The following is a 22,201-nucleotide window of genomic DNA, read 5'->3' as shown; positions in this document are numbered from 1 at the left end:
ATTTCTATGCCAAATTTCAACTGATACGAAGTCAGATACAAAGTCAGAAGTAATCTTCTTTTCTTTAGATGGGTCATACAATATGAAACCACTGCTCAAATGAATACTCTGGCATGTTTTGTTCAAAGGACTTCCAAATTTATGAAGAAATGTCAATTTACAGCCTGAAGAATCTAACTCATGACATAGATATTTTAAGAAATTTACATCTGTCAACATTTCAGCTAGATATGATTTAATTCGTTTCTTTTTTCTTTTTTTATTTAATTAGTTGCTATCATGACAGATGGATTGCTTCAGATATGATATATCAAATATCAGGATTTATTAGAATTGAAAAGCAAGAAATAATGCATCATTCCAAAGTGTCATGGTTACAGTTGTTAAAAATAATTATATATATATATATATATATATATATCCCATGAATCATCCCCAGTTTGTGAAGCTGTTGAAAGAAAGAGAAGACAATGAATTAAAACACCTGTGTTCTTTGCCAATGCCTGTTGGTTGTCTTGTGAATGAATTTTACAAATATTTACTATCCTATTACTTCCAATTCAAGATTCCCTTGAAACAAAAGGATTCTTGCCAAATATTCAATATCAAAGACCAAAGTCAACAATATGATTTATGATTCCTCACTGATATCATAGTGAATATGCATGAGCTAAATTTTAAGCTTCAATAAAAGGAAATACTAACTTGCTAGATAGACATTATTTATGTTAAAAATAAACATTTTATCATATAATGCAATAATAATTTTACATATTTTAACATGAATCAGCATGTATAATATTTCTATCACTAATAAAACTAATAAGTAAAATTTCTGAAGGCACTATTAGAAAAATGTGAATAATATGGTTGATATATCAGAATTGCTTTCAATACACATAATATACACTTCTGATTTTAATGTTAATAAAGCTGACATGACACAAAGTTAGTGAATTTGCTTATTTTGGACAGAATTAGTTGTGAAACTGATGGGCTTTGTGTCAAATCAAGTCTTTCTTTTTTTTTTTTTTTTAAGATTTTATTTATTTATTTGAGAAAGAAATAGCGACAAACAGAGCATGAGTAGGGAGGAGAGGGAGAAGCAGGCTCTCAGGGAGCCCAACACAGGACTGGATCCCAGGAACAGGACTCAATCCCAGGACCCTGGGAGCATGACCCGAGCTGAAGGTGGATGCTTAACCAACTGAGCTACCCAGGTGCCCCTAGCAAGTATAAGTTTCTATCACATTTCGCAAGATACAGAAAACTAGTACATAAATATATAGAATACATTCAAATACTGTATTATTTTTTTACCGTATCTTACACAGTTTTTGTTATACTGGAACATTGAATGTGATACCTAAATTAAATTATCATAATATTTCAGTTTTCAGGTTTTAAATAAATCTTGCCACAATTAATTTTCACTGGATAAAAATTACCAAATTTTAAAAATGGGGGAAAAAAAGTGGAAAGCGTACTACATGAAATGTTCTCTCCAGTTGGCAGTGGTGGTTGTGCTACAAAAGTGTGCAGAATTTTGCTACCTACATGTCATATTTTTTTACAGCTATTTTATCCTGCTTGCCAATAACTACAATGTAACAGCAGTTTTCACTAGGTAGTCCTATACAATCTAATAAATTTTTAAAGTGGAAAACTTGGCATTGGAAATTATTGCATCTCTAAAACAAAAAATGTCAGATTCATTCATGCTGTGGAAAACTATTATAATTCCATTTCTATAAACTATGTCAGCCTCACAAATAATCACTCACCTGTTACATGCCCAAGCGCTGAAGACTGGTTTTAGCATCCTAGCATCCCCTGTGCTTTTGAAGCAGCAAGAACAGAACAAAGTTCCTGGAATATGCCACTTTCATGACTTTCTGTTTCCTTCTTAGTTAACTAAGAAGTAAGTTAAAACAGAACAAGTTAAATGCAAAACCCCCAACTGAATATCTAAACATTTTTCAACTATGTCATTGGCATATTGTAAACCATTTTTCAGGTAGTGGTCCTATTAGCTTTATTAAAGATATTTTTTTTTATAGAAAATGAATTAGGTTAAAAAAAAACCTGACTTAACAATATGCTATCTGAATTAATTTCCTCTTTATTACTTTTAAAATTAAGAGAAAAGCCAAGAGTCATAAACTGGCATAAAGTACCAAATAGGCAAAATTGAAGCTTACTATATACCTACTGTCAAGGAGACAATAGGGTATATTTTTAGTGATAAACTTTAGAAATATAGCCTTAACATGTTAATATAAAAACATATTATGGAATGATAAGCAGCTTTGATGATTATAATAATATAATTGACTTCTAAAGATGAAAAGAAAGTAAAAAGAATTATTTGTGAAGCAACTTTAAGGGGATAGCATAATAAAGTAATAGCCAATGGTGCCTCTCAAAGCAAAGCATGTCATGTGATTTATATTCCTCAAAAATATCTCATGCTCAATAAAAAGAAGATCCAAAAGTGAAATATTTTTAGAAAAGCATTTAAATGTTTAAAATTGAGGAAGATAGTTTGTAAAGTAAAAATTGCAACAACCAAAGAAAGGAAAAATTTGGTGAGTTAAGCAGTAACCTAGAGGTACAAAGTTTTCAAAATGGAAGGGATTTTAAATATTTGCAGCAACTTCTAAAATTCAAATATAATAGAATGGAGACATAGGAGAAAATAAAAACAAGGAAGAAGTCATAGTTGGAAGAAATTGTCTTTCTTATGATCTGAAAGATAGTATCAACAGAGACGGGAAGAAGTTGCATAGATCATGTTTCAGAAATAAACTTCAGAGATGTCTTGAACACTATCATTGTTTCATACCTCAAAGAAAAATAGAGGGTCATAAAGATAGGAGTTTATGAATGAGTTAACACACCTTGAAGAAGTGTAAATGTCTAAGAGAAATAGTTACAACACAACTGATAGGCTCTCTCATTTTTTTCTTTTATAAAAGTAGGAAACCTGAAACAAATATGCCTATAATTTTTAGAAATATATGTAATGCTTCAAGAGAAATTTCAAATTCTGAAACAGGTAAAAAAGACAAGCAAAAGAACATTAAAACTTTAACAAAGGACAAGTTAAATGGCCCAAAATTAAATCAAGTGGCAAATTAGAAAACACATGGGAGAACTAAAAACCAATATATTATAACAAAAGATTATAGGAGGCAGAAAAAAAAAGGCAGTATCAATGCATTAATTATTAATAGAAGAAATACATACAAAATAATATTACAAATGTCAGAAAATGATAGTTCAGTCCATTTTCTGTTGTGTTTCAGTATTACTTAAAGCAACAAACATCTATTACATTTCTGTCTCTAGAGCACTGTGCAAAATTCCTTAGAGATGTAAAATTGCCAAGTACAGGGACATTGACCTCTCATATTTCTCTGTTACATGAGGGAGATAGGATATGCATAAATCACTGAATACAGGGGCACCTGGGTGGCTCAGAGGGTTAAGCCTCTGCCTTTGGCTTGGTCATGGTCTCTAGGGGTCCTGGGATTGAGCCCTGCATTGGGCTCTCTGCTCAGCAGGGAGCCTGCTTCCCCCTCTTTCTCTGCCTGCCTCTTTGCCTGCTTGTGATCTCTCTCTCTCTGTGTCAAATAAAATCTTTTAAAAAAAATCACTGAATACAAGGCAGATTGTGGTAGGAACTATAGTTCTGAAATTTAAGGTTGATATGAGGAAAGAAGAATTCAATTTCAACTAAATAGCACCCAGAGAAATGTATCTGAAGAGGAGAGAGTTTCCATTTCAACAAGTTGAAAAAGTAGGGATATATTTTAAACTGGGGAGCAGGCTTGTTTTGTTTAAGACAAAAAAAAAAAAAAAAATTAAAAATCCACTGCAGAAACAGCAGAAACAGTGTAAGAAAACAAAATAAACACACACACACACACACACACACAGAGAGAGAGAGAGAGAGAGAGAGAGAGAACTAATAGCAGCAAAACAAAAAACTCCTGAGTACCAAACTCTGGTAACTTATGGTGGATGAAGAATATTAAATTCTGTCTGTTAAAAAAATTCTGGTATACACTTAAGCATAAATTGATTGAATTATATTTTCCTCAGAATCATGGATCCCTCCATAAGCTCCTCAAATTTCTGAACCACTAAAAATTCTAAGATCGTAGAGGACTGAGTTTCCTCTGGGCATTATGGCCAGCCTCAACAGTTTATTATCAGATTTAGAGTTGTTTCAGGAACAAAATCAAGAAATCAAACAGGAGTCAGAAATACCTCAATGGTCAAAGAAGAATGGCAATAATTTTAATTAGAACTTCATTGTTGGTATATTTGGACTTTCCAATAGGGGATATACTTTCTTGAAGAATTTGACCAGGAGCACCCATTTTGAGAATTATAAAGAAATACATTAGCACCATAGCTATTGCATATGCTAGATACTTAGAGCCATGTTGATAAATATTGGATTGGTTAGGGAGGTAAAATAGAATTTCCCTTATTAAAAGAGACTTATCAAAATCTATTCTACAGGGGCACCTGAGTGGCTCAGTGGGTTAAAGCCTCTGCCTTCAGCTCAGGTCATGATCCCAGGGTCCTGGGATCGAGCCCCGCATCGGGCTCTCTGCTCAGCGGGAAGCCTGCTTCCCTTCCTCTCTCTCTGCCTGCCTCTCTGCCTACTTGTGATCTCTGTCTGTCAAATAAATAAATAAAAATCTTTAAAAAAAAATCTATTCTACATATACAGTCATATATATACAAAACCACAGCTTGTCATTCATTTATTTTCAAATAAATACAACAGTAGTCATTGCTGTTGCAATAGTCATTATTTGTGGCAACGTATACTTCATAGAGTGCTTTTTCATACCAGTCCATTTGGTATTGAGATGACATGAAGTTTAGAGACAATGTGAGAGATAAGGAAATTGAGCCTAAAGGAAATAAGGCACTTAAGGTCAGCTGGCCAGTAAGGATGTAGCTGGTATTAGAATCTACCTTCTACTCTATCAGATTAGAGATGAGAATAACAGTAAATGTTTCCAAATTCATGTATTGAGCATTATTTGAAAATATGTCGTGAAAGGACCGCACAATGAGTGATTATTTCTGATAGCAAAGATAATTTATCAGGGCTGGGTAATTCCTTGGATTCTTAGTGTAATGATAACAAACGTAGTGATATTTTGAAGTAAGGGACTTTAATGCAGATCATTCGAGTGAAAGATACTGGATTACATATTCAAAAGTGAAAGTAGTAGAGGTGATTCATGCTTTTACATACTGAATAGCTATATAATTTTTTTCATAAAGCATCTTATTTCCTCGATATCAGTAGGCACCATTAACAGAAACATTGGACTGTATAACAACTGAAAGATTTGGGCAATATAGATTGATTTTTCTGCGTACAAGTTGGACCTAAACCAAATTAATGAATTCAATTAACTAAAATCCAATTTAAGTCTCTAAATGTTTATTGAGTGCTTACTCTATTTATAAGGTACTGAGTTAGGTATGGAGATTCTGTGGTGGGTAATTTAAGATTTTTTGAAGTATTCCTTTTTACACAATAAGAGCCATGATTTAAGGAAACATGATTTATTTCTTTTACATTTCTAAGAAATAAATTCACAGAAAGTTTTCCATGAGGCCTAGGTTATTGAAAATAAAGAATATAAGTAAATGTGAAATGAGACCTTATATACACATTACAGTTAAGGCTCCCTTTCTATGTTAATTTGTCAAAAGAAGAACAAACAAACAATCAAACAAAAACAGTTTGAGGCAGCGTTAAATACAATACCTAACTATGATAACATAGCAGCCAAGTTTTCTTCACGATTCCCATTTTTTTTTTCATTGTAACAGTAAACTATAACTTAATAAAGGACTCAACAAAGCATGTCCAAACACTAACATAAACCCTGTCCCTCTGGCAACATAACTAGTCTGACCTTTCTAAATTGTTACCCCTGACTTCTGTTTCTGCTGCCTTTCCTTCATCTTGAAGCATGTAAAATAAACTGTTCTATGTTCAGAAATACTTACTCCAGAAAAGAAATAACCTTATCCATGTGAAAGAATTCAGAATTCATCTCAATCTCTGATTTTTTTTTTAATCCTCAAAGTTGATAAAATCCTGTTTTGTGTGATGAAAAGAGCAATGGTTTTGAGGTGAACACACAGGGTTTGAACCCAATTTCTCCACATTAGCTAATTTTCTCTTCCTAAATTGTTTCCTCAAATTTAATAAGAAGTTAAGTCTATCAATCTCTCCTAGTAGAAATGCTTAAATGAGAGGCACCCATAGTTCGCAGTAGTGGACAAGGAACATCAGTTTCTTTTCCTGCTATGAAGATGAGAAAAGAAATGAAGAATCGGAAGATATAGAAGTGCCTAGTGATTTCCTTGTAGAGGGAAGTATTTTCACATATGAAATGAAATATTATAAAAATTGAAATGGAAATACAGGAGACAGAACTCATAAATTGTGAACATTCGTGCTTAAAGCTGCTATTAATAAAAAATGCATATACTTCTTATTTTACCCTGTGTTTACTCACTTTTAACAAAATTTCCTTGACGGCATGTAATTTAGGATTTAGAAAGTACTTGAAGCATGGGTAATGGTTGTCTCTTTTTATGAAATACCCTTCTCAGAACTAGCTGAATTAGCAAAAATACTTGTTCCAAACTCTAACCTCAACTAATTGTACCCCATTTTATAGTTTCCATGAAGTCTGGCTATACATCTAATAGGTGGCTTTTCTCAGATTTTTCTTGTGTATGGACAATAAACAGGCCAACCTGAAAGCCTCCCCATTGCATTCTAAACAAACAGCCCCTGTTAGGATACAATTGTTATATGTAAATTATCGCTAATACTTTGAAAGAAAAAAGAGAGTTGGAACTTAAGAAGGAAAAACAAAATGAGTAGAAAGGCAGTGCAGGTCCTTTGTATAATGCAGCTTTGTGAAATGTAAAAGGACTGCTTTCTTTGTTATATCAAAGAAAGAAAGGAGCTTAGATGTAGGTTTTGAGATGTTGATGGAACCAGATCAGCATATCCAGCAAATTAACTCCCTTGCCTTAGTATGGGATCTCAGTAAGTGGAGCTAATGCTATGTGTTGTGGAAAGTGTTAGAAATTCAATGTGGTTCACCTTATTCCTTCTTTTAGTTGTACCAAGTTAAGTAAAACAATTCATGTTACCCAAAGCTCCTTTATCTCAACCTTTTAGATTTACTTTTTTCACAGGAGTAATCTAAGCACAGAAGATAGCCATTTGCATAGATAATGAAAATGTTTGGTTTTGATCTTTCATTAAAAGTCAAGATCTTGAAGCTTAGAAACAGGAAAACTCCTTAATATGTGTTGTATTAATAAACATTAAATCCGGTTTCTGAGCATTCAATCAGAAGTGAGCTTTATGGAATATGAAAAAGGATACAGAGATGACAATCATAAAGCAGGATGCTTGTGCAAACATTAAAATAACATGACTCATCGAATTTCGAATGCCAGAATGAGAAAAATGTAGAACACAAGATCAAATTTAGAGAATTTTCTAACCTTGTAAACCTACTTAACTCCTGTATAGCAAAATTGGCTTTGTCCCAATGCCAGTATTTCTTCCTATAGCTATTCATACATCCTTCTTTTTTTTATTAAGATTTTATTTATTTGTTTGACAGAGATCACAAGTAGGCAGAGAGGCAGGCAGAGAGAGAGAGAGAGAGAGAGAGAGGAGGAGGAAGCAGGCTCCTTGCCCAGCAGAGAGCCTGATGCAAGGCTCCATTCCAGGACCCTGGGATCATGACCTGAGCCTAAGGCAGCGGCTTAACCCACTGAGCCACCCAGGTGCCCATCTATTGCTCTTTTTAATCATGAATTAAAGACAAAGCAAAACAAAACACAATCTACTTATATAGGTCTTTGATAAAGACAAAAAATAAGAAATAGAAAACTATGACAGAATCTGTTCTATTTATATTTAGTTGTTTGTTTTTCCTTTGCATGTGTTGACCTTGGCTCAAGGCTTTTTTCGTGAATTACTAAATGAAGGGGTAGAGAACTGAATTTAAATTCGAAAGCATTAGCAAGCAGGTGACTTCTGAGGCAGGAGTTAATATGAGGGAAAAATAGGCAAGAAGCACAATTTGCTGATCACAAAATATCTCTACAAACACTTGTAGAAATACATGTATGCTCTTCATTAATACTGAATAAACTAGTTAATATCAGTTGGCTGAAGAGATAGGAGTCAATAAACATTTTTAATTGAAATTTACAAGAGAAAATTGTGTTAGATCACAAAATGATATATTGCATTGGAAAGTTTCAATGTCTATAGAATGTTAATACCTACCTGTGCTAGGATAAAGATTTAAAATATAGGATATAGAGGGGTGCCTGGGTGGCTCAGTGGGTTAAAACCTCTGCCTTCAGCTCAGGTCATGATCCTAGGGTTCTGGGATCAAGCCTCACATCAGGCTCTCTGCTCAGCAGGGAGCCTGCTTCCTCTCCTCTCTCTCTCTCCCTGCCTCTGCCTACTTGTGATCTCTGTCTGTCAAATAAATAAATAAAATCTTTTAAAAAATAAATAAATAAAATAAAATATGGATATAGAAATAAAGGGTGGTGTAAGCTACCTTGATATTTTATAAGAGAATCCCATTGAAGAACTAAACAATTTCATGATAAGCAGATTGGTCTGCTATTATGTTCACAGGAAATCTACTTCAAAATAAGGACTGCCTTGTTTTAGGGTAGTGACTAGATCTTCATCTTTATCTCCTAAACATATTGACACATATTGGCCCTCAATAAATGATTGATGGGTGAAGGAAAGTGTTAATGAGTCCCAGAACTGATAAATAAGCTACCAGTTATTTTTGTGGAAATACCATCTACTGACCACAGTCTTTCACAACTGCTAACTTAAACTATGTCAAAACCATAGTATTTAATTCAAAATAATACTGTTCTAACAAAAAGCTTACTAAACCAAAACAAACTTTAGCCCAGAGAAAATTATGGAAACGATTAAGATAATATTTACATGAAATAGCACAAGACATAACTTAAGGTCTAACACCTTCCAATTTCTTTTGAGGCCTTTGAGAAATCTGCTTTGGAAGGAGTTATATAACCAGAATATAGTTTTTCTAAAATACAGAGATTCAATAACCTATGCAATGAGAGGTAAAAATAAGTAGTAATCTTCAAATTATTGAAAAATGGTTAATTTCTAAGGACTTACACATTGGTAGTATTAAAAATTAAGTTCAAAATGTCATTTCTGATTTTCATCTATTAATATATTAATGAATACTGTCAAGTTAGCGGAGATATTAAAGATTTCCTGGCATTTTGCTAGAAAATTGATTTTAAGAGTTTCTCTTTGACCTCCTTTAAAAAGATTTAACAGATAAAAGAGCAATCAAGTACTAGTTGGATTTATAGATAAAATTTTTCTTTAAAAGCCATGAAAAGACCATTGGACATGAACTCAATACAGGTGATCTTAGGCCTGTCAACATTTCTATTGCAGACTTCCTTTAAGAGGCTTTATCATCTCCATCATCTTAGAAACTATGAAGCTGAAAGTTGGCATACAAATTAGCAGCATGGATGCAAATTTGTTTACCCAAAACATTTGAATCAGTTCAGCTGTTTTGATTTAGACATCAGCCAAAAAACCTTAACTCAGAGTTTCTCCATATATGTGAACACTGAGTAAATATTTTGCCTTGACTACACGGCTCAGTCAGTTAGAACATGGAGCCAATAAATCCAAGGTAGCATGTTTCATATTCAGGAGATTTCCTTGTATTTTTTTCTGCCTGTTCTCCTAACTTTGATCCATTATCTTACAAATGCAGCTTTTAGCAACACAGAGCTTCACAGTAGAACATGCTAGAACATTCAGATAGATCACCATAAATTCATTACCTTATTTGGGGGATACCTAAACTTTAAAACTAAAAATGTAGGTTAAAATGACATCTCTAAAATTATACTCACAGATGAAATTTTAGTAATGCAAGTAAGAAAAATGTTAGTTTATACTGGGAGAGTAAAAAATTCAGAAAGGACAAAGTGCTTTGTTACATATGAAAATAGATTTTATCACCTTCACAAGAAAAAGTAACACTATTTTTTTGATACCTAAGGATAGTTTAGTATATGTGTAAGTGCCATCTTTTCTTGTGTATATTTCAATACCCGGATTTAATTTTTAGGTTACTCTTTAAATTGAATGTTGTTTCTAATTTACTGATATTACATTTCTGTATCTGTGTCTCCTTACATGATTACTTCAGGAAGTACTATTTTGGGTCTGGGGTTAGGTATAGTGGTCTCTCCTCTCAAGGAGGTTTATTCCCATAAACCAATCAGGATAAATAAAGAAGCTCATAAAGCAGTTCCCAATAAAGAGAAACATGTACTGGACAGGGAATTTGAAGACTGTTTTGCACACTTTAAATCTTGGCAAGAAACTTCATTTCTCTGTCTTATCTCTTCTGTACATCACTATATGTGTACTTTTAGTTAGGATGCAGTATGGAATGAAGTAGGTGGTGTGGATGGAGCTTGTATATGATGTTTTTAAAGCACACTCCTTTTTCCTGACAAATAAATCTAATTCACATTCCCTATTAGACACGAGACTAGTTATAAGAACTTTCCCATCATTCAAAATCTATAGAACTAAATGGACAATTAAGGTGCAATATGGAAAAAATTTTATTTGCCAAGGTTTATTATACAACTGGTAAACCATTTTATATCCAAATATTATTGTATTTGTGAAGTTCATAATTTCATCTGCATTTATAAATTTTACATTTTACTCAAGAGTATTGGGTTAGGATCTAAGAGTTATAAATTTTGGTTCCTTTTTTTAATACTTAATGCACTGAAAAGTTTTATATCTTATAGTGACATACATATGCATTATTGTACATTTACTTCACTTATTATTGCTTATAAAACTAAAAATATCTTTCACATCTATCATACAGGATCATAGGAATAATGTCATGCAACTTGAGCAAAAACGTTGAAGATTATAAAACAGAATTTATGTATTCCTGTAACCATGAGACTATGTGTGTATGTATGTGTATATATATATATATATATATATATATATATGTACTAAATATTAATTTTAGTCTTTCTTTTAAAATAAATTCTCAGGGTCTCAGTTTTTCTCTTAAAACTGAAGAATCTTAATTAAGAACTTAGTCCCTTACAGTTTTAACTTTTAAGTCTGTGAGCTTCTGAATCTGTTATCATTTCAGATTTTACTAACTTGCTAACCTTATGATCATGGAAAGTCATTGTACTTCTCTGGCCTCAGGAAATGTGGATCATTTGTAAATGGAGATAACAAACTGTATGTAGGAGATAATAGCCATCTCACAGGTTGCTTGCCAGAAATCAAAGCAGAAAAATGAGGGAGAGAACCACTGTAAAAGATGTAACTCTACGCTTCTTAGAAAGGGCTTAGCACAGAGATGTCTACATTAAAAAAAAAAAAAAAAAAAAGACATAACAAAGAATTCTACCCCAATACTATTTCCCCAAACTTTATAGGACATAATAATGTCCTATATCATGTTTCTATAGGAAACACTTCTGAACATTCTAGAGTCAACCTGATGGACTTATTAATGGAAAACTAGAAGGTAGAAGGTAGTCCTAGATTTTCCAATGTTTCTTGAGATTTAATAAATCCATTTCTGCAGAGTCTGTTTCCATTTATAAAATCCCTTTCAAAGTGGTATCCACCTATATTTTAAAACTTGTCATAGTTTTAAAAATTTTCCTCATCATTTAAAACTAGGTAAGCATAAATGTTCCTTTTAGAATATGCTAATGTAAAACAAAGCAAGGAAGGACTTTATAATTTTGAACATTACAAACTCAGTTCTTAAGATAATCACTCATCACTTTTTATACATATCAATCACTTTCTGAACATTTAAACCCATCAAATGTAGTAATATTCATTGTTTTAGAAATTTTATTCCTATATCTTAAAGCGAATTTTAAAATATTTCACATACCACTAAAATTGAAGATAATCTCTAACATTATCAATTGTTCTTACATCAGTAATATTTATAGAATGTGCTATACTTTCTAAGGTAGAGTTTTGAATGACACCATTGCCTTATATAGATCATGTGAGAGAAATGTGCAGTTGTAAATGCAGATGAAAGGGGCTGCTGATTCTATGTTAATATGGCTAAACAGAAGAAAAACACGAAGAAAATAAATTCAGAACAGATTTTCTAAATTAAAAAGCTTTTAAATAAGAAATTGTGTCCAGATTGTAAGAAGAAATAAATAAAAATTTGATTTTAAATACTATTCCTAAAAGTTCTTTGAGACATAAAAAAATTCAATACATTGATTTTATTTTTATTGACTTGTAATACCTGTATAGACTTTAGTGAAGACAAGACTATTTGATGTTACATATTAAATCAGCCTCAGAAAATATTTTCATTCCATAATCGTTTCTGTCTTCTACAGAACAAGTGGTTAACAATTTTTTAAAAATTACCATGAAGCATGTAATCGCTAATGTTCTTACATAGTACTAATTGATATATGGTACTTAAAATATTAACTTTTATGATAATAGCTAGTGAGAAGATGCTACATTTTTTATTTACTGCTGTGGACAAGTTAGGGCTACAAGTTAGGGATGAAGTATATGGGCATTTACACTGGCTTTGCACATGGAAATGTATTTGAGTAATACTGATGATAGCTACCAGGCACTGTATACGGTAAATGCATAATCTCCCTCTCCCCATAGGTCTACTGATATTCTACTATCTCTCTCTCTCTCTCTCTTCTCTCTCTCTCTCTCTCTTTTTAAATAGAGACTAAAACTGGAGTTTAGGAAAGTTGGGCTGCTGGTACAAATATAACTGCTGGCAAAATCATTTGACTTCAGGTCTCAGTAGCTCCAGAACTCTTGCTCTTCGCTGTAGTGGTACTCAAACTTTAGACCACATCAGAAATACCTGGATGACATGTTAAAAACACTAATGTCTATGCCCAACTGCCAAGGCATCTGTCTCAAGTAAGCCCAGGGTTAGCACCTGGGAGTTCATATTCTTAACAAGTTCCCAGAGAATGTTGATGCTCTTTGTTCAGGAACACTTTGAAAATCACTGCAGAGCAAGCATAGCCAATAGAATAATGTGATATCTAAGACAACATGATTACCACTGATATTCTTACTATCCAGTTACAAGGTGTGTGATGTGTATGAATATTGTAAATGCAGACTTTTTAGAGGAGATTTCAGATGGGATTGTGGCCAAGAGGCCATGACTATATAGAAAATATGAATCCTTAGGAACTTTTACCCAGCACTAAGCAGTAGCATAACAAAGGGCCTGATGGCATGAAATGCATTTGATGGCTACAGGATTGGAGGCTTGGATGGCCATCAGTACTGAAACCTTGACTACTGGAAGGTATTTAACAAACTGATTTTTCTGTGACATTTGTAAACATGATATTCCTCGTGAGAATGAGAGACTTATAAGGGCCTAAATCTAAGAAAATCTTGTAGACATGGAGATTGATCTCTTTGGAAAATACCATGAATCACCCACCTGCTCACTTTAAGAGAGAAAAGATGAATTTGTTAACAATAACATCTGTTCTAACATTCTTAGCAGACCTCATCCAAAAGCCAAATCAGAATTGCCACTGTATCCCTCAACTACACACCCCTTTGCCCTATGAATAAAGGGAATGGACAAAAGAGGTAAAAAGGGAAGCTATGTTTTAATGCATCTATTTATAGATAGATAGATAAAATAGCCTTAAGTTTTATTTATAGCTCATACTTTTTTTTTGTATCTGACACATTTTTTTCCCTAATCTCTCTAGTTTGCAAACATTTTACTTCTAATCTTTCAAACATTGGACTTCGAAGTACAAAAAGGCATATTTTCCCAAATAGTCATGTTGCTTAAAGTAACCGCTTCCTTAGTAGATACATTGTTTGGTGCTTCATAGTAGTTTCCCAAACTGGACCAAACACTGCAGCTCTTTCCGGAGACCCTGAGGTTAAGGAGAAAAAGATGATCTTTTGGTATACTAGGAGGAGAATATTTGGAGACAAGTGAAGCTGAGTTTAGTCCCTTTCAGTTATTTGTATTTGAGATGTTAGACAAGTGTTTTAGCATTAGAGGGTTCCCACATGGGTACAAAGACATTATTAACAGTTCTACCTCTCCTGCCTATTTTTCAGAGCTCACTTGTGATAGTTTTACTATATATAGAATCATGTATAGATGCCATTTGCTATTGCTTTATTTCAGAATTTCCTTAGATACCAAATTGTGTTCAAGAAAAAGACATAAATACCCAAAATCTATTCAGCCATCCCACAAAGTTAGGCTAATTAATATCATGAAGAGTAATAACAAGTACTGCAACTAAGTCTATGCTCCTACAGTAATTTTATGCCTTTTCTCCTTGAGGGAACTCAAAGGAACTGGCATCAGGTTTTCAAGGGGTTGAACCCTTCTCCTTTATTATTTCTGCTCACACATTCTTCCTACGCAGGCTTGATGCAGCCTTCCCCGCCACCCCCCGCCCAATTCCCCAACACCAGAAGATTCGAGAAAACACGGTGCTGCAAAATGAAATTTCAGAACAATTTCAATAGGGCAACTGTCCAGGGGAAGTTCAGCTCAGAATTCTGGGAGTTGTTCGAGCCTTTTCGGGCGGTAAATTGGGTTGGCTTAGCAACTCCGCGGTGCAAAGTCTCCCCGAAGGCGACGTGCTCAGGGAGAAGGGAACTCGCCTGATGCCTGAGTAGATCTTTCTTTCTATGGTCGTCCTGCTTCATTACTATTCTGCAATGTGCTGCAATCCCTGTGCGAGCCCGGCTTTCAACCCTGAGCAGGCCACTCCAGCGGCGCCGTTAGGGGACCACACGGTGACTGGGATGACCCCACGCTGTTTCATTTCTTCTGCCCTTTTCCCTCGGCTCCAACTAAGCCCTGGTGGCGCTTGAACCCTGGGACTGCCTCCTGCTTCTCACGTACCCCAGAGACGGAGCTAGGGTGGGAATGGAGGGGTCGTATAGGGACAGCAATCCCAATTACTTGTTCCCCAGTGAGGTTTTCGAACTCCCTGAATGCCCATCATAGGAGAGGTTGTTTGAGTGAGGGCAGCGCTGCGGTCAGCTTGGGGAACCGGAGTTTTCCCGGCGCCCCCACAGGACAGCGCGGCAGCAGTGTCCACGGCACCACCGACCATCTAGAGTCCGGGGGACATAAACGTGCTGTTTACCTGCCACGCGTTTCAGCCTCGGACTCCCACAGGGACACACACGTGCACTCCCGAGGCTTCCCGAAGGCCCCTCGGTGTCAGTCCGTGTGGATCTCCTCCTCCCAGCAATACACACACGTGGCAAGGCCAAGTCAGGGCTCAGTTTTCAGCCTCGGGTGTTTCTTTGAAATTTTATGGAGTCTGGCCTTCTAGAGGAAATTAAAAAGTATTCCCAAGGGAAAAAGACGGAGGAGACCTGTCCAAGCTGCAGCGGGACCCCTGCCTCGAGCACAAAATGTTATCGCCCCGCAGGTCTCTCAAACGTGCAAACCTCAAGGGAGGGGTTTTGCTGGTGGCGATGAAGGGGAAGCGGGTTTTGTTTTTTGTTTTTGTGGTTTGTTGTTATTATTGTTTTGTGAAGACTTTAACTTACTGCATTCCCTTTGGAAAACCTCCCTCAAGAGATGACAGATATTTTCTGTCAGGTCAGACCGTCGCCTGAGGGCGAGGAGTGAGGGTGTCGGTCCCTGAAGACGCGACACGCGGGGGTCTGAGACCTCCCGGCGCGGCCATTCTGGTAACCGCAGAAGATGCTCCCGAGTTCGCTGCCAGCTCTCCTCCCGCAGGGTCACCCGTGACCCTTTTTAGCTGAGGAAGAGGGTGTGAAACCCACTCTTCCAGAAGAGCTCTGTGGCGGGAGTAATATCTCCTTGGAATCCCAGAACACGCAGAAACGTGGATCCTTCTCGAAGTCTGGGGTCCTGCGGGAGCCCCGGGAAGCACTCCCGGATGCAGGATGTGGAAGGCTGCACACAGGCTCCCACCTGTCGACCGAGGGCAATGCGTTCTGTACCTGCGCAAGGTTCCTGAACCTTTTGCAAGGTACCTCCTGCGCGGGCTGTGCGATCTCCCGAGATGGAGCGTGGAAAGTACCCCCGAGTGTCTGTTTACGTAGGCGGGACTTTTAAGCACGACTTGGAGAGTCACAGTTTCTATGTGAGTGAAACCTCCACAGACACGCTGCAGCTGCAGGCTGCGTTTCAAAAACCTCTGCCTGCTTGCTGCCTGCGCTGGGGAGCGCGCGCGCGCGCGTGAGCGTGTTGGGGAGAGAGAGAGAGAGAGAGAGAGAGAGAGAGAGAGAGAGAGTGTGTGTGTGTGTGTGTGTGTGATAGCTTAAAACAGGCTTGCGTCAGGTCTAAGCAGCTCCCCACCCCGATTTGAAGTCCTCTGTCCGCCACCTTTTGAGATGCTGACAGTGGAGATAAAATGGCCAGATAAGGTTGGCTGTCATTTCTGCAGTCCGGGCCTACTACTGAAGGCCACTTTGTCTTCTACTCTGTGGCGTTTCCTCCCACTGAGCCTCTTTGTCGTAGTTGTCGTAGGCAGAGGTGAGATGGTGAAGGGATGGAAAGTATGGGCAGAAGGTGGAATTCTGGAGGCCTGAGCTGTTTACCTGGAACACGGCGCACCGCAGACTTCGCGAACGCTCCTGCTAACCCAGATTAGGACGTGCAAAGCTCTTAAAACGGCTCCCCATTCTGAGCTTTGCTTTGGGCCAGAGAGTCCAGAAGAAACGGGGTGGAAAACAAAAGCGGGTATAGACATTAGGGGACACACCATTTAAGCCTTTTCAGCGATCAGGGCTTTATTTAGGAAAGCCTTGAGACTGAGAAAGTGAAATAAGGAGAGGGAAGAGGAGAATGAGCAACTGTTAAGGCGGGCACCACCCACCGATAGGGAGCGAGTCTAAAGCGCATAGCCCAGGTAAGTTTGCGTCTCAGAATTTGAGGACAGCGTTCCAGGTTGTAAAATATAGGAGAAACCTTCCGAGTGGCAATAAGTGACAAAAACCTTATTACCATTAAATTTTTTTTTTTTTTTTTAAGATCCGTAAAAAATTGATTTTGAACGGGACCAAAGCAGAGTGTGACTCACTCTTTCTTCTCAGTGTCCCTCAGACTGAAATACACTCAGTGGAGACCAATGGTCTCAGTCCAAAGTCCAGGAGCTGTGCATGGAGGAGAGGAGTCCCGTTCCTGGTGCCATTTAAACCAAATTAACGCGCCCTTCTTTTCAGCGGCGGGTCTTATTCAGAAAATACGGTAGGTGCGGGCAGCCGGGCTGTAATTGCAGGCAACGCGGTTCTGTGTTTGTCAGGTTGGCGTGCTCTCCCGGATTTGGAGACTCCCTCCCCCCATCTGCCCCTCGAATGTGTTTTGGCTCAACAGGTATCACATGAAAACTCGCACTTAACCCCGGTCATCCTCTAGCAGGAGCCACCCCAACATTTTTCCTGCCAGGAGCTGTTGCTGGCTCCCGGCGCCTCCCCCACGCCAAGCGCCCGTCTAGCAGTCAGCCCCAGGGCCATCCATTAACCACCGACTCCCAGTGGCAGGCGGACTAAGCAGAAATGTGAGGCTCCTCGCAAGTCGAGCCGGCGGCGAAAACGAACCCATTGTAAGCAACACGAGACGCTTTTTGTGCACCAGGCAGTGTGTTACGCTGCTTAGGACAGGCGTTTTGCCTTAGAACTGAGCTGAGACTCGGGGGTCAGGGGGAATCAAGCTTTAAGGAGCAGGTTGGAATTACAAGACAGTTGCTGCCACAGACACCAGAGGCGACTTCTTGGCATTTAGGGATGTAAATTAAAATTCGAGACATGTCATCCATCGTTGCTCCTAATAGAATGAGAGGTAACCCTTCCAGCTCCCTCCACCCAAAACATGAATTATCATTTCCACTGAATGCAAATGGACTGCCTTCTGTGGGGGGACAGCCAGCTGCAAGCTGGACAATAAACTGTTTCATAGAGACGCGGCCCGATTGCGGTTCAGAGAGGCACTCCTTTACAAAGGAAGAAGCGTCCAGTTTGTGTTGACAGCCTTGGCGCGCCTGGGCCAAAACACCCCCCACCGCCCACCCTCTACCCCCACCCCCGACACACAGACACCCGGGATTTGAAACTAGCTTCACTGAAAGCGACATCCATCGCATCCATTCGAGCTGCCATGAGTATGGGGAGGTGATTTTTCAAAAATGATGGCATGAGTCATAAACACCTCCTGAGTATTCTTTGCAGCAATTAATGGGCAGCAGGGTGCAGGAGAAGTTGTGGAACAGACCTGGGCATCTATTTTTCTCCCCGAGGATAGCTTTTCTTCCAATGATTCTGACTGTCCCTAGCTTTCTTGCTTAGGAATACATTTTCCATCCCACCCACCCCCTCCCCTTGTCTGTGCATGTGACACTCACTCTACCTGTCTGAACGCTAAGACTTGCTGGGGATTTTCTTTTTGGTCGTCAGCTAATGACTTTCCTCCTACCTTCATTCATCCCCAAAGGTGGATCCTTACACTTCCTGGCGTCTCAGACCCTTGTAAAGCCTCATTTTAAACCAAACCTCTACCAGGGAAGCTCCCCTATAGTTTATCAGTGCACAAGAGCCCACGTAGTAATAATTCACATATGCATTCAGACGTTCCTGTTAGTGAGGGGATGCTTGGAAGACCCCTGAATCCTAAAGCATTTAACATTAGCACATTCCTTGCATGTCAGTAACTTTCCTCCCTGAAAGGGTTAAAAAGCATTTACATGAGTGTCTTTAATATAAATATTCTAGCCAAAGCATCAAACCCCACTGGTTTGACTAGAAATCAAGGTAATCCTCACCACCAAGTAAAGTCTTGCAGAGGAATTCTGCCTGGATAGCCACTAGTTAGAGGCTATACGAACCAACTCACGTATTCGTTTGAGCATACTGCAAGAATATTTATTGAGCACAAGCTCAATCACCGCATTGAACGCCAAATCTGGCAAGCAAAATGCATTTCCTATCTGGGGGTGGGGGGCGAAAGAGCTGTGAATCAACTCCTTCTTCAGGATTATCATTATTTTATCGGTGCAAATTGCAAAGTAAGCTACCAGCCTTTTTCCGGCGACAAGTCAGCTCACCTCCATCCAAGCAGAGGGGACCCCCGAAAGCAGACCTACCTTTCACACAAGACACCGTCAATAAAAAGACGAGATTCCAAAACGTAAATCCACTTTTAATCCCCATTTTCTTCATCAGGATGAAGTCTAGGCGGCCACATTTAGCGCATCTTCTCGTGCCAGGCTCCCGGGATTTGGATTCCTTTGCTCGGCTTTCCCCTTTGCGGATCCCTTTCATATTATTCGCGAGCTTCTAATTCCTGCTCCCCAACCCGGCGCAGTGGAGTTGTTGCTGTTGTTGGTGCGCGGTCACAGCTCGGAGTGAATGGTGTTTCTGGGATACCACAGCAACCTTGACGAGGACTCAACCATCTCTCCAACGGGGGCACAAAGTCTCTGCTACTCTGGATTCTGTCTTTTCCTGTGCCTTTCTCCCCCTCCACCCAAATCTCCCTCGATTCTAGCTCGTTATAGCAACCACCAGAAACCACTAGTGAGCTACTTGAAGCCCAGCTCCGCTCCCTGACAAACTCCCCACAATATTTGAAATTTAGGGGCTTGGTTTATTTCCCCCCCCACCCCCATAGATCAATTCAGCCTGTAAAAGCAGCCAGAGAAATATTATGTTAGTGAGCTTTGCGATGCCGTTTGTGAATACAGAAACATGTTGGAGGAATATTTTAATCGGAGGATCTGTGTTGCTTTTGGGGAAACCATGCTGGTAATGAATCGGGCTCCATCGATGCCCACGTCCTTATAACGGGACATGTGTTACTACTGTAGTTGCAGTAGATTTCAGGCAGGCGTCTCGCGTTTATTATCCTGTGACTTAATCGAAAAAGATCACAGAGAAGAATTTATTGGCACCCATGCATTTACATATTCAAATGCCTACGCGGAAACCGGTAATCAAGTTTCCATGATTCGGTAAACCGATTTTTATCCGTGACCAGGGCGGGGGTGAGGTGAAGAGGGAGCCAGTCTTTTCCCCCCAAAGAGTTCGCCCTTTCATCCTCCCCAGCCGCTTTTCAGCTACTGTGGGCTGCGGTTAAACTACTTTATCTGTGGTAGTTATCTAAAACAGACTCATTTGTCTTAATTCTGAATCAGTCCCAGATATGTAAATGGAAGGTTTCTTTCAAAACGTAAAATGTATGTATCTATACATCTGGACTCGGCGGCTCCACGCGCACCACGCAAGGGTTAACACCTACAAGGGAAGAGTTCTTGCGCCATCTACTGGCCATCGCTCCGTCACTCGCTTCTTTTTCACATATATAAAGGATCCTATTTCCTTCTTCCCACGGCGTAGGGGAGCTGTGTCCCGAGACTAACGCGTTTTGCTCCTGTGTGTCGATTTCTTAATCTTTTTTTGGCTGGTCCTCGCCCAGATCTAACAAAACACAGGTTCCTTAGACTGGGCGCCGGACTGATAATCTGACTTTTCTGAAATCGGCTCCGGTCTCTGGAGCGGGGTTGGGGCGGGGGGGTGGGGGGTGGGCTGCAGCAGCACTGGTTCTGGAATAGATAATTGCAACGGTTCCTGGCTCCATTTGCTTGCTGAAGGCTATCCGGGGATTAGCATCTATCTGCAGGGCTTGGTCAAGAGGACTGGCCAATTTGAGTTTGCATCTCTCCACATTGCCCACAAATGATGGCTCCCATCCCATGCACCCCAAGATCACCCTGGTCAGCTTTTGTCCCTGGGCTCAACTCAAAAACTGCTGCTCAGGGGGAGCAAGGTTGTTCCATCTGGAGGGAATTCTGCTCCGGAAAGTGGGCACACTGTGAGTGTCTATAAGGGTGCGTGTTGAGTGAGCTCATTCTGCCGGCATAGGAAGGATTCTAAGCTCTCCTGGTACGTGGCATTTTGTGTGTGTCTGTGAGTCTCCCAGGAGTGTGTGTGTGTGCAGTTGTGAAGGGTAAGAGTCTGTGTTTATGGAAGATGCGGGAAGGTGTGTTTTTTTTTTTATAAGTGGGTGTTTTCCCCAATGTGTTTGTGCAGTACATATACGTGTGTATGCATGTGTTCAGATGTGTGTATACTAGAGAGGGATTTCTCTTCTGGGTAAGGAGCCTTACTTAGCAAGAGGCAGAAGCTGTAGACGCCCAATTGACCTCATTAAATTCTGGGAGGTACATTAAGGGCAGTGTGGCAGAATATTGTTCCTTCCCACCAGTGCTTTCTTTTATTGTCCAAATATGCAGATTTCAAAGGGGAGTGGGTGGCAGGGTTGGGACTAGACCATGACTGGGAAGATCAACGCTGAAAAACGTCATTAGCTTGCTGAGGCACCTTGGTAGTGGCCCTGGCATAGATTTTAGTCAAGATGTCAGGGTCTGTGGCTGCTGCTGTTGCCTATGCTGGATTGAACAAGCAGTTAGATGCAAACAGGTCCTTTGACTTAATTAAGACACTTGACAAAACCCCCCTTACCAAGTGTGCAGAGGTTAATCACCTCAACTGAATATGCTTTTTATTAAAAGAAAACAAAAATCTTAGGTGTATGCAATAAATTTGAACACATGGCTATATATCCAGACAGGAAGACTTTAAACCAGAAAACTTTTATTTCTCAGAAGTCAGAAGTATTTTAACGGGAGTTATTGTGCAAAAATAAACTTTCACTATGGGACCATCATGACTGCTACTCAGATATCAATTCCCGATGTTTATTTTCAAACATGCTGCTCCAATAATTCAATTATTATGTTTCCCTAAATGAATCCTGTCTATTATTTCAATGTGAAGTTGTTAAAAGATTTATCTGGTAACTCATAATACATTGAACAATACTGTAGCTTTTAGCTTTTATAGCTCACCACAAATCATGAACCATTTTCTGGATTCCCAGACATGGAAAATCATATTTTATATGACGAGGATAGTTAAGGCATGGGGAAATGAAGTGGTTTATTCAGAGTCATCATCAGGAACACTGTTACT

The 22,201-nt window shown here is 38.7% G+C and overlaps 1 protein-coding gene across 3 annotated transcripts in view; it reads right to left on the bottom strand.

Moving 5' to 3' along the window:
• CSMD3 (CUB and Sushi multiple domains 3) overlaps positions 1–19,492 on the bottom strand; it is a gene marked incomplete at both ends in the record, with an annotated part of 1,233,164 nt that extends 1,213,672 nt beyond the window's left edge. For all 3 annotated transcript variants that reach the window (XM_080802411.1, XM_080802412.1, XM_080802413.1), the window contains one exon: positions 19,315–19,492. In XM_080802411.1, coding sequence (XP_080658537.1) covers positions 19,315–19,492 — 178 coding nt within the window. The remainder of the gene's footprint in view (positions 1–19,314) is intronic.
• Between the last annotated feature and the right edge of the window lie 2,709 nt (positions 19,493–22,201).

This window comes from Martes martes, assembly GCF_963455335.1.
Source record: "Martes martes genome assembly, chromosome: 4".
Classification (NCBI taxonomy): Eukaryota; Metazoa; Chordata; class Mammalia; order Carnivora; family Mustelidae; genus Martes; species Martes martes.
This window is presented reverse-complemented; position numbering and strand designations above follow the sequence as displayed.